General features: G+C 42.2%; 1 protein-coding gene across 3 annotated transcripts; it reads right to left on the bottom strand.

Moving 5' to 3' along the window:
• Positions 1–2,581: 2,581 nt before the first annotated feature.
• On the bottom strand, positions 2,582–14,542 carry LOC141100125 (uncharacterized). 3 transcript variants are annotated; one of them, XM_073588377.1, is made up of 3 exons: positions 14,342–14,542; positions 14,075–14,182; positions 2,582–6,756 (listed from the first exon to the last, which is right to left on the bottom strand). In XM_073588377.1, the coding sequence occupies exon 3, from the start codon at positions 6,685–6,687 to the stop codon at positions 4,222–4,224; it is 2,466 nt and encodes an 821-aa protein (XP_073444478.1). In that variant the 5' UTR covers positions 6,688–6,756; positions 14,075–14,182; positions 14,342–14,542; the 3' UTR covers positions 2,582–4,221. The 3 variants fall into 3 exon arrangements, 2 of the variants coding, with proteins under 2 accessions (XP_073444478.1, XP_073444479.1); XR_012234605.1 differs by lacking the exon at positions 2,582–6,756 and adding an exon at positions 11,596–11,676; XM_073588378.1 differs by lacking the exon at positions 14,075–14,182.
• Between the last annotated feature and the right edge of the window lie 1,504 nt (positions 14,543–16,046).

The following is a 16,046-nucleotide window of genomic DNA, read 5'->3' as shown; positions in this document are numbered from 1 at the left end:
GGTATTTCCACATTCAGCAGAAATTGTGGGACAAATTTTGGTGACTTTTACCCATTTCCTATGGGCCTATAGTATTAATTTCTGTGACACACCTGTGGTGTCAATATGATCACTGCACCCCAAGATAAATTAACTGACAAATGTAGTTTGTAAAATTTCACTTGTGTGTGTGCGTGTGGGGGGTGTTCTGCTGTTCTGGCACCTCATGGGCTCTACCAATGTGACATGGCACCCTCAAATCAGTCCTGCAAAATCTGAACTTCAATTTGGTGCTTTTTCCCTTCTGAGCTTTGCACTGTGCCTCAAAAGTAGTTTTTGACCACAAATGGGGTATCTGTGTACTCAGGACAAATTGCATAACAAATATTGGGGTCCATTTTCTACTGCTATTTTTGTGAAAATGAAAAAATTTGAGGCTAAAATAACATTTTGCAGGAAAAAATCTGTAAAACACCTGGGGGTGTTACCGCTGCTGCTCCGGCATCCCGGCATACTCCTGGTGGCTGGTCTCGCTGCGCTTCCCCTGCACTTCCAGTCTCGTTGTCGGCGGCGAGATACCGGCACCCGCGCGTGTCCCCCAGGTCAGCATAGGATGCGGACGCGCACGTCACTGGCTTCTTATGGATCCGACGTGCCCTGACCCGGAAGTCCCATCCAGCTTATGGGGGTTAAGGACTGGGTATATCAAGCTGCCTCTTCTTAGAGGAGGCACCTGATTATTGCTTGGCTTCTCTGCTAGTAACTTGGGCCCCGTTTTACTACCTGTGCGCTGTGCTGCCTCTGCACTATCTTTACCATTTGCTCGTTATGTCCACAGAGCCTGACTCCGTTGCCTTCCTCTGTCACCAGTCACCGTGTGACTACCTGGTGGTTCTCGTACTCTGCTCGTTTCCTTTTGGACCATGCCCTGAGTCCTTAAAGTCCTCTTCCTCTTCACCTACAGTACCTCTAGTCCACCAACGTTGCCCTGTCTCCTCTAGGACCCCATTCTGCTACCCCATCATACCCTTTACTTCCTACAAGCCGCCCCTCTTGGTATTGGCTGTCGTGATGCTAGAGACCCCTGGGCTTGCCTCTGACGATCCCTGTATAGGGGTCGGTCCAGCTCGCCCAGGGGAGTGTGGGTTCCACGGTCCAGAGGGTCCATTCTAGGTAGCTTGCCTCCCTGAGGCGTGACAGGGGGTTCAAAGTGCTCACCACACATCTAGATAAGTTCCTTGAGGGGTCTAGTTTCCAAAATGTGGTAACTTGTGAGGGGTTTCCAGTGTTCAACACATCAGGGGCTCTCCAAATGTGACATAACACCAGCATACCTTTCCATCAAAATCTGCGTTCCAAAACAACACACCTTCCTTTCTGAGCCCTGCTGTGCAACCAAACTGTAGTTTTCCCCTTCATATCTGGTATCTTTGTACTCAGGAGAAATTACACAACAAATTTTGGGAAAAAACATTAAAAGTTTGAAAATTGCTAAATTTTAGTCAAATTCCGTTTTTTTACAAACAAACGCAAGTCATATCGATGAAGTTTTACCACTATTATCAAGTACAATATATCACAAATATACTCAAAATCAGTGGGATCTGTTGAAACATTCCAGAGTTATTACCACATAAAGTGACACTGGTCAGAATTGTCAAATTTGGCCTGGTCATGAAGGTGAAAACTGGCTTCGGGGTGAAAGGGTTAAAACAGGAGGCATATTCTGATTTCCCACATTTCACTTTAGAAATGTAAAGTTTGGTAAGTCAGTTATCTTTACTACGTTGGGTATAACTATTCTGAAAAGAAAATTAATTACAAATAGATTATCACATACAGTATGCTCCCTATTTTTGAGGTCTTTGTTACACCCATGACACAACTGGCCTCCAAAGAGATATAGCCCCAAAACCTTTGTGAACAGTAACTACAATGGGGCATATTTTGCTCTGAACTTACTAGGATTTAAGTGAACAAAATGAAACATTCATTAATTGTATCAGAGGTTCCTTTCCCGAAGAATATTCTTCATAAGGCTTATAACCATGTTATATCAAACATGATAAAATCTTCTTAGGAATACAGTTTATTACCCCCTATAAATCCACCATTTGTGAAATATAGATCAAGGGGTATTACAGAAGTGCTTTCTTTTTCCTTTAAACAAAAGTAAGTTTTCACATAAATTTCAGGCACAATTTTATCAATTGGCTAAGCAGGCAACACAAGATGAATCCAATAATTAAAAAAAGGAAACTTCTACTTGATGGCAAACTACACGATATAAACAGGACCCTACATGAGACAAACTGACCTCTGTCATCTAAATCCTGTATTTTTTTGTGCTTTCTGAAAATTTCAAAATAACTATTTGAAGGATTTTATAGAGACAAAAGGTTGTGTGCTACATATATTTGGACAGAGACAACATTTTTCTAATTTTGGTTCTAGACATTACCACAATGAATTTTAAACAAAACAATTCAGATGCAGTTGAAGTTCAGACTTTCAGCTTTCATTTGAGGGTATCCACATTAAAATTGGATGAAGGGTTTAGGAGTTTCAGCTCCTTAACATGTGCCACCTTGTTTTTAAAGGGACCAAAAGTAATTGGACAATTGCCTCCAAGGCTATTTCATGGACAGGTGTGGGCAATCCCTTCGTTATGTCATTCTCAAATAAGCAGATAAAAGGCCTGGAGTTGATTTGAGGTGTGGTGCTTGCATTTGGAAGGTTTTGCTGTGAAGGAAACATGCGGTCAAAGGAGCTCTCCATGCAGGTGAAACAAAGCCATCCTTAAGCTGCAAAAACAGAAAAAACCCATCCGAGAAATTGCTACAACATTAGGAGTGGCAAAATCTACAGTTTGGTACAACCTGAGAAAGAAAGAAAGCACTGGTGAACTCATCAATGCAAAAAGACCTGGGCACCCACAGAAGACAACAGTGGTGGATGATCGCAGAATAGTCTCCATGGTGAAGAGAAACCCCTTCACAACAGTCAACGAAGTGAACAACACTCTCCAGGAGGTAGGCGTATCAATATCCAAATCTACCATAAAGAGAAGACTGCATGAAAGAAAGTAAATACAGAGGGTTCACTGCACAGTGCAAGCCACTCATAAGCATCAAGAATAAAAAGGCTAGACTGGACTTTGCTAAAAAAAACATCTAAAAAAGCCAGCACAGTTCTGGAAGAACATTCTTTGGACAGATGAAACCAAGATCAACCTCTACCAGAATGATGGAAAGAGAAAATTATGGCGAAGGTGTGGTACAGCTCATGATCCAAAGCATACCACATCAACTGTAAAACACTGCGGAGGCAGTGTGATGGCTTGGGCATGCATGGCTGCCAGTGGCACTGGGTCACTAGTGTTTATTGATGATGTGACACAGGACAGAAGCAGCCGATTGAATTCTGGGGTATTCAGAGCCATACTGTGTGCTCAGATCCAGCCAAATGCAGCCAAACTGATTGGTCGTCGTTTCATACTACAGATGGACAATGACCCAAAACATAAAGCCAAAGCAACCCAGGAGTTTATTAAAGCAAAGAAGTGAAATATTCTTGAATGGCCAAGTCAGTCACCTGATCTCAACCCAGTTGAGCATGCATTTCACTTGTTAAAGGCTAAACTTCAGACAGAAAGGCCCACAAACAAACAGCAACTGAAAACCACCGCAGTGGAGGCCTGGCAGAGCATCAAAAAGGAGGAAACACAGCATCTGGTGATGTCCATGAGTTCAAGACTTCAGGCAGTCATTGCCAACAAAGGGTTTTCAACCAAGTACTAGAAATGAACATTTTACTTACAATTATTTCATCTGTCCAATTACTTTTGGTCCCTTTAAAAACAGGGTGGCACATGTTAAGGAGCTGAAACTCCTAAACCCTTCATCCAGTTTTAATGTGGATACCCTCAAATGAAAGCTGAAAGTCTGAACTTCAACTGCATCTGAATTGTTTTGTTTAAAATTCATTGTGGTAATGTTTAGAACCAAAATTAGAAAAATGTTGTCTCTGTCCAAATATATATGGACCTAACTGTATCCAACATTCACTATAAATATTGAGCTAAAACAGACATTCCACTGAGAAGGGAATCCTAATAGTGCCTTTTAAAAATCGTAGTGTTGTTTCAGAGACTTTGACATGATTATGTTAGAAGTTTGACAAATATAAATGTATAGTATAAATTTAGTAATATAAACCTGAGCATTGGAAAACGTCCAGGAATCATTTAGAACGTCGTTTTTCCCCTTTGTGTATTTTCACATGTCTATTCAAAGTGCACTTTTGACCAAAAGTTTTACCACACTCTGCACACAGGTATGGTTTTTCTCCTGTGTGGATTCTCTGGTGCAAAATGAGATTTTGATGAATGCTGAAACTTTTGCCACATTCTGTACATGAGTATGGTCTTTCCCCTGTGTGTACTCTTTGATGGATCACAAAATCAGACTTCCGTGTAAAACATTTCCCACATTCAGAACAAAAACATAGTTTTTCTCCAGTGTGGATTCGTTGGTGCAGTACAAGATTTTGGTGGATAGTAAATCGTTTTCCACATTCAGAGCATGGATAGGGCTTCTCCCCAGTGTGAACCCGCTGATGAACAACAAAATCAGCCTTACGGGTAAAACATTTACCGCATTCTGGGCATGCAAATGGCTTTTCTCCTGAATGGATCTTCAAATGTTTTACTAGCTGAGATTTATTAGTATAATTCTTTTCGCAAACTGTACAAGGATATGGTTTTTCTCCTGTATGGAGTCTTTGATGGAAAATAAGACTGGAGTGAGTGTTAAAACTATTTCCACATTCAGAGCAGGAAAATGGCTTCTCCCCTGTGTGAATTCTTTGATGGGTCACAAGATGTCCTTTCTGAGAGAACTTCTTTCCACAATCAGGACATGAGAAAGGCTTCTCTCCGGTGTGCGTCCGCTGATGTGCTATAAGTGGAGCTTTTTGAGAAAAACGTCTGTCACATACAGTGCATGAAAATGGCTTTTCCCCTGTATGAACTCGCTGATGTTTGCTATATACTGATTTGTGTGTGAAGCATTTCCCACATTCTGCACACGTATATGGTTTCTCTCCTGTATGGCCTCTCATGTGTAGAATGAGACTTGTCTGCGTGTTGAAACACTTCTCACAGTGAGAACATGAGTAGGGCTTTTCTCCCGTATGGATTCTCTGGTGGGTAATAAGGTTAGATCTTTGGGAGAAACATTTTCCACAGTCTGGACAGGAGACCGGTTTCTCCCCTGTGTGGACTCTCTCATGTATGATAAGCTGTGCTCGTTGATTGAATCCTTTCTCACAGTACGAACATGGATATGGCTTCTCTCCTGTGTGTGTTCTTTGATGAGCCTCACACTGTTCCTGACGTAAAAAACATCTCCCACAGAAAGAGCACGAAAATCTTTTGTCATCCATGTGGTATTTTTCATGGGTAATCAGTCTTGCCTTTTGAGAAAACCGTTTTCCACAATAGAAACAAGCAAATGGTTTGTCACCTGTGTGAGACCTCTCATGGACAGTCAAATGGGACTTCTGAGAAAACCTCTTGTCACAATATGAGCATGAAAAAGGTTTTTCACCAGTATGTGTCTTTTGATGTGTTAAGCACTGATCTAGACGTGAAAAACATTTCCCACAATGAGAACAGGAGAATGGTTTTATTCCACTGTGGGTTTTAAGGTGCCTACTAAGATGTGATTTATAACTAAATTGCTTTTTACAAACAGGGCAAGAAAATAATTTTTCTTCTAAATCATTTGAACTTTCATCCTCACTTTGCGACCAATCTTCATTTAACTGAGAATATGTACACTCAGTGAACAAATAGTTATCATTGTGTATCATATTGTCATCTTCACCAGAAACAGACTCTTCTTTTACACACACCACTGTATACTCTGTGAATTTATCTTCTTTACCTGAAAGTGATTCTTCCTTCATGTTAACAGAATTAAGAGGTGTCTTTGTATAATTTGAGAAAACATTTGTGAGGGTTTTTTCATCACATGACACTGATTCGAGCTTAATATGAGCAGGAGGAAATTGTTTGTAATCTGATGGCAAATCAGTAATGATGTCTTCCTCTGCTGAGTCCGATTCGTCTTTTATATGAAATGATGAATATTGTGCAATACCTACAGGTGAATCAAAACAAGCATTTTCTTCTGCTGAGTCTGATTCCTCTTTCATACCAGTAGATGAGTATTGTTGGGTATTATCTATTGGTGTACAAGTGTTGACTTCTTTTTTATCAATTGAGACAAGTCCCTCCTTAATACAAGGAGATGAAATGTGTGTGTGACTTTTGGAGATGCAAGTGTCAGGAACCATTCTGTTACCTCCAGCACAAGATTCCTCCTTAATAAAAGCAAAAGAATTTTGCATGTCATATACCGATTCATTAGGATATTTCAAGGTTGATCCATTGTTACTAGCTGGTTCCTCCTTAACATGAACAGATTGATATTTCTGGATATGATCTGAGAGTGTAAGAATATCAGGGTCTGTGAGATTTACTCCATCAGAAATGAATGGTTCCTCCTTAATCAGAGCAAAGGGATATTGTGTCTCTTTATGACATCTAGTCACAATGTTATGAATAGATAAAACTGATTTGTGAGTCCCATCATTTTTCCAGTGTTCACTATCTACGTTTGAGATCTGGTTGATTGCTTCCATAACACTTTTTTACTACAATCCAGAGAAGAGTTTGTATCACTCTCCCCAATCATATACAGTATGATAGATCTACAAAAAAGAAAATGGAAAAAAGTCAATAGCGGATTATCATTTGGCATAAATAAGTTATTTTAAATAACTAGTCTGCCATAACTGTTGATAATGATTGTAGTATGGCAGAGACTTCAGTAATTGCTTTAAAGAGATCATTGTTATTATTGGCTGTTCGACCATTAAACTTTAAAGCTGTGAATAATATTTTGCAAATTACCTTTTGCAAATTAAACGTTGCATGCAAAAAGGAGACTGTAATAGTGACAAGTGTTTGAACTGCACAGCAGGTTTCCAATGCCTCCAAAAGGCCACCTCTTTGAGAAGACCAACCCTGACTTAGCCCAGATCATTTTTGCATATCCAGCGTACTATTACCCTCTCACACGCACTATTTTAACCCGCTCAGGACCACAATTTTATTTTGGATTTTTTTTACCATGTTCAATAAATGTTAAAACTGACCTGCCATTATGATTCTCCAGGTCATTACGAGTTCACAGACACCAAACATGTCTAGGTTCTTCTTTATTTAAGCAGTAAAAAAAATTCCAAAGTTTCTAGAAAAAAAAAAAAATTGCCATTTTCCGAGACCCGTAGCGTCTCCAATTTTCTTGATCTGGGGCTGGGTGTGGGCTTATTTTTTGCGCGCCAATCTGACATTGTTATTGATACCATTTTGGTGTGTATAAAATCTTTTGATCGCCTGTTATTGCATTTTATTGCAATGTTGCAGCGACCAAAAAAACTTCTGGCATTTTGATTTTTTTCTCGCTACGCCATTTACCGATTGGATTAATTTTTTTTTTATATTGATAGATCGGGCGATTCTGAATGCGGCGATACCAAATATGTGTATATTTGATTTTTCTTTATTGTTTTATTTTGAATGGGGCGATAGGGGGGTGATTTGAACTTTAATTTTTTTTACATTTAATATTTTTAAAAACATTTTTTTTTTTACTTATGGCATGTCTCAATAGTCTCCATGGGATAACCCGATCGGCTCTGCTACATGCAGGCCATGATCAGATCACCTGCATGTAGCACTGGGTGGCGCTCATAACAACTGCAGGGGTCTCCTGCTGACCCCGGGTTGTCATGCCAACCCATCGGCGACCCGAGATCATGTGACATAGGCGCCGATGGGAGGAGGTAATGACGCGCTTACTGCGCGTGCATGTTAAGTGCCGCTGTCAAAGTTTAACAGCGACATTTAACATGTTAACAGCCAAGGGTGAATCGCAATTCCACCCGCAGCTGTTTCAGGAACATGTCAGCTGATCACATCAACTGTCATATGCCGGAAAAGGTGCGGGCTCATCGCCGAAGCCCACACCAAACGGGGGGAAGCATCCAATGACAGACTCTGCCCGTCATTGGACGTTAAGGGGTTAAACGGATGGTTCCACTACAGAAAATGCTTTTCACATGGGAGCCCCTGGAGGAAATCAAGTGATCGTTGTAAATCACTAGTAATTATACTAGATCACCCAATATTAAATCTTCAGCATAGAGAAAACATGGGATAAAACTAAAGTAGAACTAATACAATTTATTTTAGTAGAAAAGGGTAAGGGTGCTTTCTCACCGCGTTTAGGTAACCGTTCAGTGGCCCCTTTGGGGCTCATGTCCGAAGCCCCACAAAATGGGATTCGGACATACATGCCGAAGTGGCTACCAACTATAATGGTGCTAACAGAGCGAACGTGCGTTCTGCCGTGCATCATTTTCAGGCACATAGGCCAACTGGAAATGGACACCCACATGCAGTCTACTACATCTGAGTGTCCGCTGCCAGTAGGCGTACACACTTGAAAATGATACATGACAAAGAGCATGTTCACTCTGTCGGCACCATTATCTATAGACCCATCGGCGCATACATCCAAATCTCTTTTGCCATTGAAAGGGTGCGTAAACACAATGTGAAACCACCCTAAAACAACGCATGGTAAAGTGAAGCAGAGAGCTACATTTATTTATTTTACTCATTTATATAGCATCATTAATTCCACAGCGCTTACAGACATTATCGACACTGTCCCCGATGGGGCTCACAATCTAAATTCCCTATCAGTATGTCTTTGGAATGTGGGAGGAAACCAGAGTACTCGGAGGAAACCCACAGAAACACGGGGAGAACATACAAACTCCACAAACTCCTTGCAGATGTTGTCCTTGGTGGGATTTGAACCCAGGACCCCAGCGCTGCAAAGAGTGGTCGTAAATGGCTGCACATCCAGTTGAAAGAATGTCTCAAGTGGGGTACCACAGGGCTCTGTCCTGGGCCCTGTATTGTTCAACATCTTTATCAACGATTTAGATGAAGGAATTGAGGGTAAACTGATTAAATTTGCTGATGACACAAAGCTAGGAGGGATAGCTAATACTAGAGAAGAGAGAGAGAGGATTCAAAAAGATTTAAATAAACTGGAGAAGTGGGCAGCAACTAACAGAATGGTTTTTAACAGGGAGAAATGCAAAGTACTACATCTGGGCAATAAAAATGAAAAAAGCAGATATAGAATGGGAGGAATAGGGCTAAGTGACAGCACATGTGAAAAAGACTTGGGTATACTAATAGATCACAGACTGAATATGAGTCAACAGTGTGATGCAGCAGCAAAAAAGGCAAATGCAATTCTAGGATGTATTAACAGAAGCATACAGTCTAGATCACGTGAAGTCATTATTTCCCTCTACTCCTCTTTGGTCAGACCTCATCTGGAATATTGTGTCCAGTTTTGGGCACCACATTTTAAAAAAGACATCAACAAACTGGAGCAAGTTCAGAAAAGAGCGACCAGAATGGTGACCGGTCTGCAAACCCTGTCTTATGAGGAAAGGTTGCAGGATTTGGGAATGTTTAGTTTGCAAAAGAGAAGACTGAGAGGAGACTTAATAGCTGTCTACAAATATCTAAAGGGCTGTCACATTGTAGAAGGATCAACTTTATTCTCATTTGCACAAGGAAAGACTAGAAGCAATGGGATGAAACTGAATGGGAGGAGACACAGATTAGATATTAGAAAAAACTTTTTGACAGTTAGAGTGATCAATGAGTGGAACAGGCTGCCACGAGAAGTGGTGAGTTCTCCTTCAATGGAAGTCTTCAAACAGAGGCTGGACAGACATCTGACTGGGATGATTTAGCGAATGCTGCTTTGAGCAGGGGGTTGGACCAGATGGCCCAGGAGGTCCCTTCCAACTCTACGATTCTATGATTCTAACCAGTGAGCCACCGTGCCGCCCATAAATATCATTTTAAGCTTTTTTGTAATGTGGTCAGTACCTTTATGACTTAAAAGAACCTTTATGAAAAAAATTAGGCCTTTGAGGCAGTCTCTTTGTAATGTTCGCTCACATTAGCATATTAAAAATAGCTCCAGTGTTCATCTCGAAAATCTGGATGAGTGGTATGCGTAAGTCATGTGAGTGCTATGTAAGTGTGCGATTTTTCTCACCTAGCATCTGCATGACTTGCGATGCGTTTTTAACATCAACTTTTACATGCTATAATAATGTTCTATGTAACTTAAAGCTCGTTTACAAACTAATAAAGCAATCGTATGTAAAAATATAGATAGATGATAGAAATATATTAGATATACAATACATAGATATGCTGCAAATGTATAATTTCACAACACCCTACATATTATAAACTTGCACCCTTTAGTGCTTTTCATGCTGAGTTTTTCTACAGTTTTTTAACTAAATAAAAGAAAAAAATGATGTGGGGTCCCACTATTTTAAGAAACCAGCAAAGGTAAAGCAGAGAGCTGATATTATCAGGCTGGGAAGGTCCATGGTTATTGGGCCCTTCCCAGTCTACAATACCAGCCCTCAGCCACCTCAAAAATGGCACATCACCCGACATTTGCTGGAGGTGCCATAATTTGAGAGGCCATCATACCCATAAATTCTGGGAATGTCCTAAGATAAGGGAATTTTGGAATGGGATCAGTCTTATCCTCAAAGAGCTAAAGTTAATCAAACTTGACTTACAAGCTTCTGAAGCTTTACTTTCATGCCTTCAAAAAATTTTAAACGAAAAAACATGGGCTTCTCCCGTTATTGGTTGGTGCAGCAAAACATTTAATAACCTTACACTGGAAGGACGAGTCCCCCCCATCTATATCTGAATGGAAACTTAAAGTGAACCAGATTTCTCGCCTTGAGGAACTCTCAAGCTGGGAGATCCATAATCATGACTCATATGTAGGTGTCTGGGCTCCATGGAAAGAATTACAAAGCAAAAGTTTAAATTAAATTATCTGATGTGAGTTCACCCCGCCCGGCTATATAATGCCCGAGCACTTGGCTAGCACTGATGTATAAGATTAAAACCTGTGTACCCATCTTGGTTTTTTGTTAACCCCGATTGTTATGAATCCTTGTTCCTTCCTCCCATATCGTCCCCCCCCTCCAGCCTCCTCTTTGCTCTTGATTTCCTTCCCTTCACCCCTCCCTCACCGTATCCCTCATGTCACTTGATTTGATCAATGCTAATTGATATGACTGTAATTTGGACATGGTGCATTTTTCCTGTATTCTCTATTATAAATAAAGAATTTTCAAAAAAAAAAAAAAAAAAGGCGCATCACATGAGATGCACCAATTCTGGTGCTTTGCCTTTGCTTTTCCTGATTGCCCTAGTCAGTTAGCAATCGAGGTAATGGGGCTTGAGGTTGATGTCAGCTATGAATTGTCAAAAGTCCCAGCTGAAATCAAGCCCTGGTGTTAGGAATGGAGAGGGGTCTATCATACCCCCAATACTAACCCAGTAGTTTGAAAAAAACACACACACAAATAACTTATTTCAATAAACACTACCTGACACTGTCTGGTTCACCACTTTATTAAAACAAAAAAACAATAAACAAGCAATTCCAACGTAGTTTAGGGAATCTGACATAGTCGTCAAATGGAAACCTGAAACACATAAAAAGAGAGACATAAAAGCAAGACACTGTCCCTCGTTCACCAATTTATTAGAAAACAAGAGACTCGCACAGGTCCGACGTACACCAACACTTCCCTCAATGTTCCCAGATTACGTCATTAAAAGCCTATGGAGTCTTGTTCTGAGTCTCCATAGGCTTTTAGTAGCAGCCACTCCAAGCTCACACTGTGCTCTGCGAAACCTGGTGACTTTGAACAGTGATGATGTCTGTAACGATAATGCTCATCCGAGTCGCCAAGTCTCACAGAGGGCAGCATCACTCAGTGACTCTGATGAGCATTATCGTTACTGACATCACCACTGTTCAGAGCCGTCGGATCTCGTGGAGCACATGAGCAGGGACAGGCTGCTGCTAAAGCCTACGTACCCTCAGAACGAGTCTCCATACTATGTCAGACCTAAGAGGGACAATTATTTTCTAATAAATAGCTGAACGATGACAGTGTCTTGTTTATGTTTCTCTCTTTATATTTTCAGGTTCACATTTGTGGACTACATTGGATTCCATGGACTACGTAGGACCTGAATAAATTGGTCAACTAGCTAAGGTGTCAGGGAGTGTTTTTATTACGCGGTTATCCAAGAAGTATCATTTCTCCTTGTGGAGAATGACATGATAAGCATGTAGAAATGATACTTCTTGGATATCGGTCAGACGCCTCTCTCACAGCCAAACCAGACCTCACACTTTGCACTGACGAGGGGCAGTACCCCGAAACACAGTGTCTGCAAATTGAGATTCTGGCTTGGCTTTTATCCTAAGTCATGTAACAAGGCTCGTTAAAGGATCGACATTGACTTTTAGGATTGCTACTTCCAACAGGTGGCACTAGAGTTCTAGTGCTCTTCCTCTGTGAAGAGACAATTTGCATAATTAGCATATTACGGGGTTAGTAATGGATGTCTGATAGACACCTTTCCATTACTAACACCAGGGCTTGATGCCAGCTGTGATTTTTTTTTACAATTCACAGCTGTCATCAACCCCAAGAACCATTAGGCTATGTGCACACATGTGGAATTGCCGCGGAAATTTCCCCGGTCCCAGTGATGCCTTGGGACAATGACCCCAGATGACGTAGCATCACGCGAGACTGCTACATCATCACAGGTCATTGTCGCAAGGCATCACTGGGAACGGGAACATCGCTGAGGCCTGGGAACGCTGTGGGGGACGCTGGAAGGTGTGAATATCACGATTTTTTATTTTAACTCTTTTTTTAACAGGGATATGGTACCCAGGACCTGGAGGAGCGTCTCCTCTCCTCCAGACCCTGGGTACCATCTGCACATTTTCCGCTTATTTTACACATGGTGGGCTTACCATATACACTTCATGGATAAATCATTTGCTCAGATAAATACAGCTAGAATGAAGATGCAATCACTTATTACCATTGTAAAAGCTGGAGCAAAGAGATGTATGAAAATAGGACAATATTGAGACAATGCACAAGCAGACTTGGATTTTCCATGGCACTGTGTTCCTCACATGTTCTGGTCTTATTGATTGTTCAATAAATTATATTTTGTATTATTATATTCTTTTGTGAGATTTTTGGTCGTTTTTTCCTTATACATGGTGGGCTTAGCCACATGCGGAAAGTAAGCGATACAATGCATTCCTATGTGTGCGGAATCCCCGCGATTCCGCACAAAGAATGAGCATGCTACGTATTTTTCCGCAATGCGATTCTGCCGTGGAAAAATACGCAGCATTAGCACAGCATGTGCGGAATGCCATTGAATACAATGGGTTGCAGATTTTTAGCGTTTTCGTGGAGAAAAAACATGGCAAAAACGCTAAAAATCCATAACGTGTGCACATAGCCTTATACCGGTTGCCAATGCACCAGGGCAATAGGGAAGAGCGAAGGCAAAGAGCCAAAATTGGTGCTTCTACTGTGATTCGCCACTTATGGGGCAGTTGCGGGCTAATATTCCAATAACCATGGATCTTTTCAGTCTGATATCAGCTCACAGCTGTCTGCTTGACCTTTGCTGGTTTCATAAACTAGGAGGGACCCTATGTGATTTTTTTTTTTATTAGGATAAACAAGCCTAAAAAGCTCAACAATAAACTCCACATGAAAGGCACTAAAGGGTGCAAGTTTATACTATGTAGGGGGCTTGTGACATTATATAGGGGGAGAGGATAGTAAACATTTTAATAGGGGGGGAGGGAAGGGAGGACTATTAGGGTACGTGCCCACGATCAGGGATAGCAGTGTATTGGACGCAGCAAAGATTCCCTGGATCCAAAATGCTGCTACTTCCTGATCATGGGAACATCGCCTTAATGTATTATGCTCAGCCATGAACCGCCTTCGCTTTTCCTCATGATTGAATGTGGTGAGAGCCCCTCACCTGTCACGATTGTACCACTAATCTATCCATTGTCCGAGATAAGACACAGAGGAAACCTGCAGGTCAGGCACTGCCGAGATGACTGCTCTCACTGGGCTAAGCTATGGCCTGCAAAGCAAAGAGACATTACATATATATTTATTGGAGTCCATTGCGAGGGTCGCCACCATATTCTGTGTACTGCAGGAAGTTCCCACAGAAGTCAGGCAGCCGTAGTACTATTAGTCAGGCAGTGGGTGGGGCCTAAGGAGAGAAAGAGCGACTAACCTGCCGCGCACATGAAAGAGAAGCCGCACACCGGAAGCGCTATCCTGCTTCTGTCTACTTCCGGTTCATGCGTTTCACCAGCAGGAACAGCCGCTTCCGCGTTCCACTGCTGTTGCCGAAGACCTAGGCAATGACGTGACGTGACATGACGCGTCTACAAAGCTTCTGTGAGGGGAATGACGTCACAGGAAGGGGCGTGGCCTCCTCCCCAGTGCAGCACCTGCAATGACAACGGGAAGCAGTGTTATATCTTGTCCTGTGGATGATGGAGACGCGACCCTGGGAGGACTGAGGCTCCGGAATGGAGGAGAGCTATGTATAAGAAGGCTTTCCTTCTTATACATAGCTCTCGGTGTGAGAGGTCTGAGGATGATGCTCTATGTGGGGCTGCACGTTGGAGTGATGCACAGGGAAGGAACTGCTGCTATTTGAATGGAGCTTCTTTTTTTGGGGGGCTTGCAAAGGAAACTGGTTGTTTCTCGTTGGGGGGGGGAAGAGGATGAAGTCATTTTCGTGGGGCTCAATTCAGGGGGCTTCACAGGGAATGGAGTGATGTCACTCATGGGGGTGTTGCTTGTGTGTGGCTGTATGCTGGGGGTGTTCTATAGAGAATGGGGTGATGTGACTTGTGAGGGCTGCATGCTGGGCCTTCACAGGGCATAGAGTGGTGTCACTCAGGGGGCTGTGCGAGGAGGGGTATGTCGCGCTGGCGGACTGCACGGGGAAGGATGTGAGGTCTCTGGTGTGGGGGAAGGCTGAATGGGGATAGGGGGTGATGTCTCTTGCTTGGGTCTGCGCATGAAGAAGTTGATGTCACTCGCTGGGGGCTGCACAGGGAAGGTAGTGATGTCCCTTGTGGGTAGGGGGTGTGCGGTGAAAGGGAGCGATGCTGTATGTTGGGAGGCTGTGCAGGAAAGGGGATGATGTCACTTGCATGAGGCTCTGCGGAGAAGGGGGGGTTGATGTCACATGGGGCTGCACAGGGAGGGGGTGGGGTGATGTTACTCTCTTGGGGAAGGGGTTGATGTCATTTGCATGGGGCTGCATAATGAAGAGGGTGATGTCACTGACGAGGGGCTGTATGTTGGTGGCAGGGCTGTGGAGTCAGACGCATCCCATTTTGGTGGAGTCGGTGTTATGGAAATTGAGTCAGAGGTTTGGCTTACCGACTCCACAGCCCTGGTTGGTGGGGCAGCGTGGCAAAGGGGTTGATGTTACATGGGTGGGGGGTCTGCACATGGAAGAAGGTAATTTCAGACACATTGGGGAGTGATGTCACTTGCATGCCTTTTCTCTTCACTTATTTCCAACATGGCTTTATTGTACATATTGAGTTGTAAAGTTCATCGTTCTACATTTGTATGTATAAATATATTTATATCTTTCTCCTTTTTATTTAACTATGTGCTTTAATAAAACTGAGAACTATGGGTCTAGCTTATTTCTATAGTTATAATTAGTGATGAGTGAGTATGCTTGTTAGGACAGGCTCTGGGAGAGGTCATACTACATATTTTACAGAGGGGTAAAATGCTACTCAGCAATTTTGAAGAGTATGTTTAGCCAAGTAGGAGTACACAATTTGCAGTAGCTCAAACCTACAACCCCTGGCAACAATTATGGAATCACCGGCCTTGGAGGATGTTTATTCAGTTGTTTAATTTTGTAGAAAAAAAAAAGCAGATCACTGACATGGCACAAAACT

This window comes from Dendrobates tinctorius, unplaced genomic scaffold (assembly GCF_039654945.1).
Source record: "Dendrobates tinctorius isolate UK_male_01 unplaced genomic scaffold, ASM3965494v1 ptg000103l, whole genome shotgun sequence".
In the NCBI taxonomy this organism is placed as follows: domain Eukaryota; kingdom Metazoa; phylum Chordata; class Amphibia; order Anura; family Dendrobatidae; genus Dendrobates; species Dendrobates tinctorius.
The sequence above is the reverse complement of the archived record's forward strand: the minus strand, read 5'-3'. Positions and strand labels throughout refer to the sequence as shown.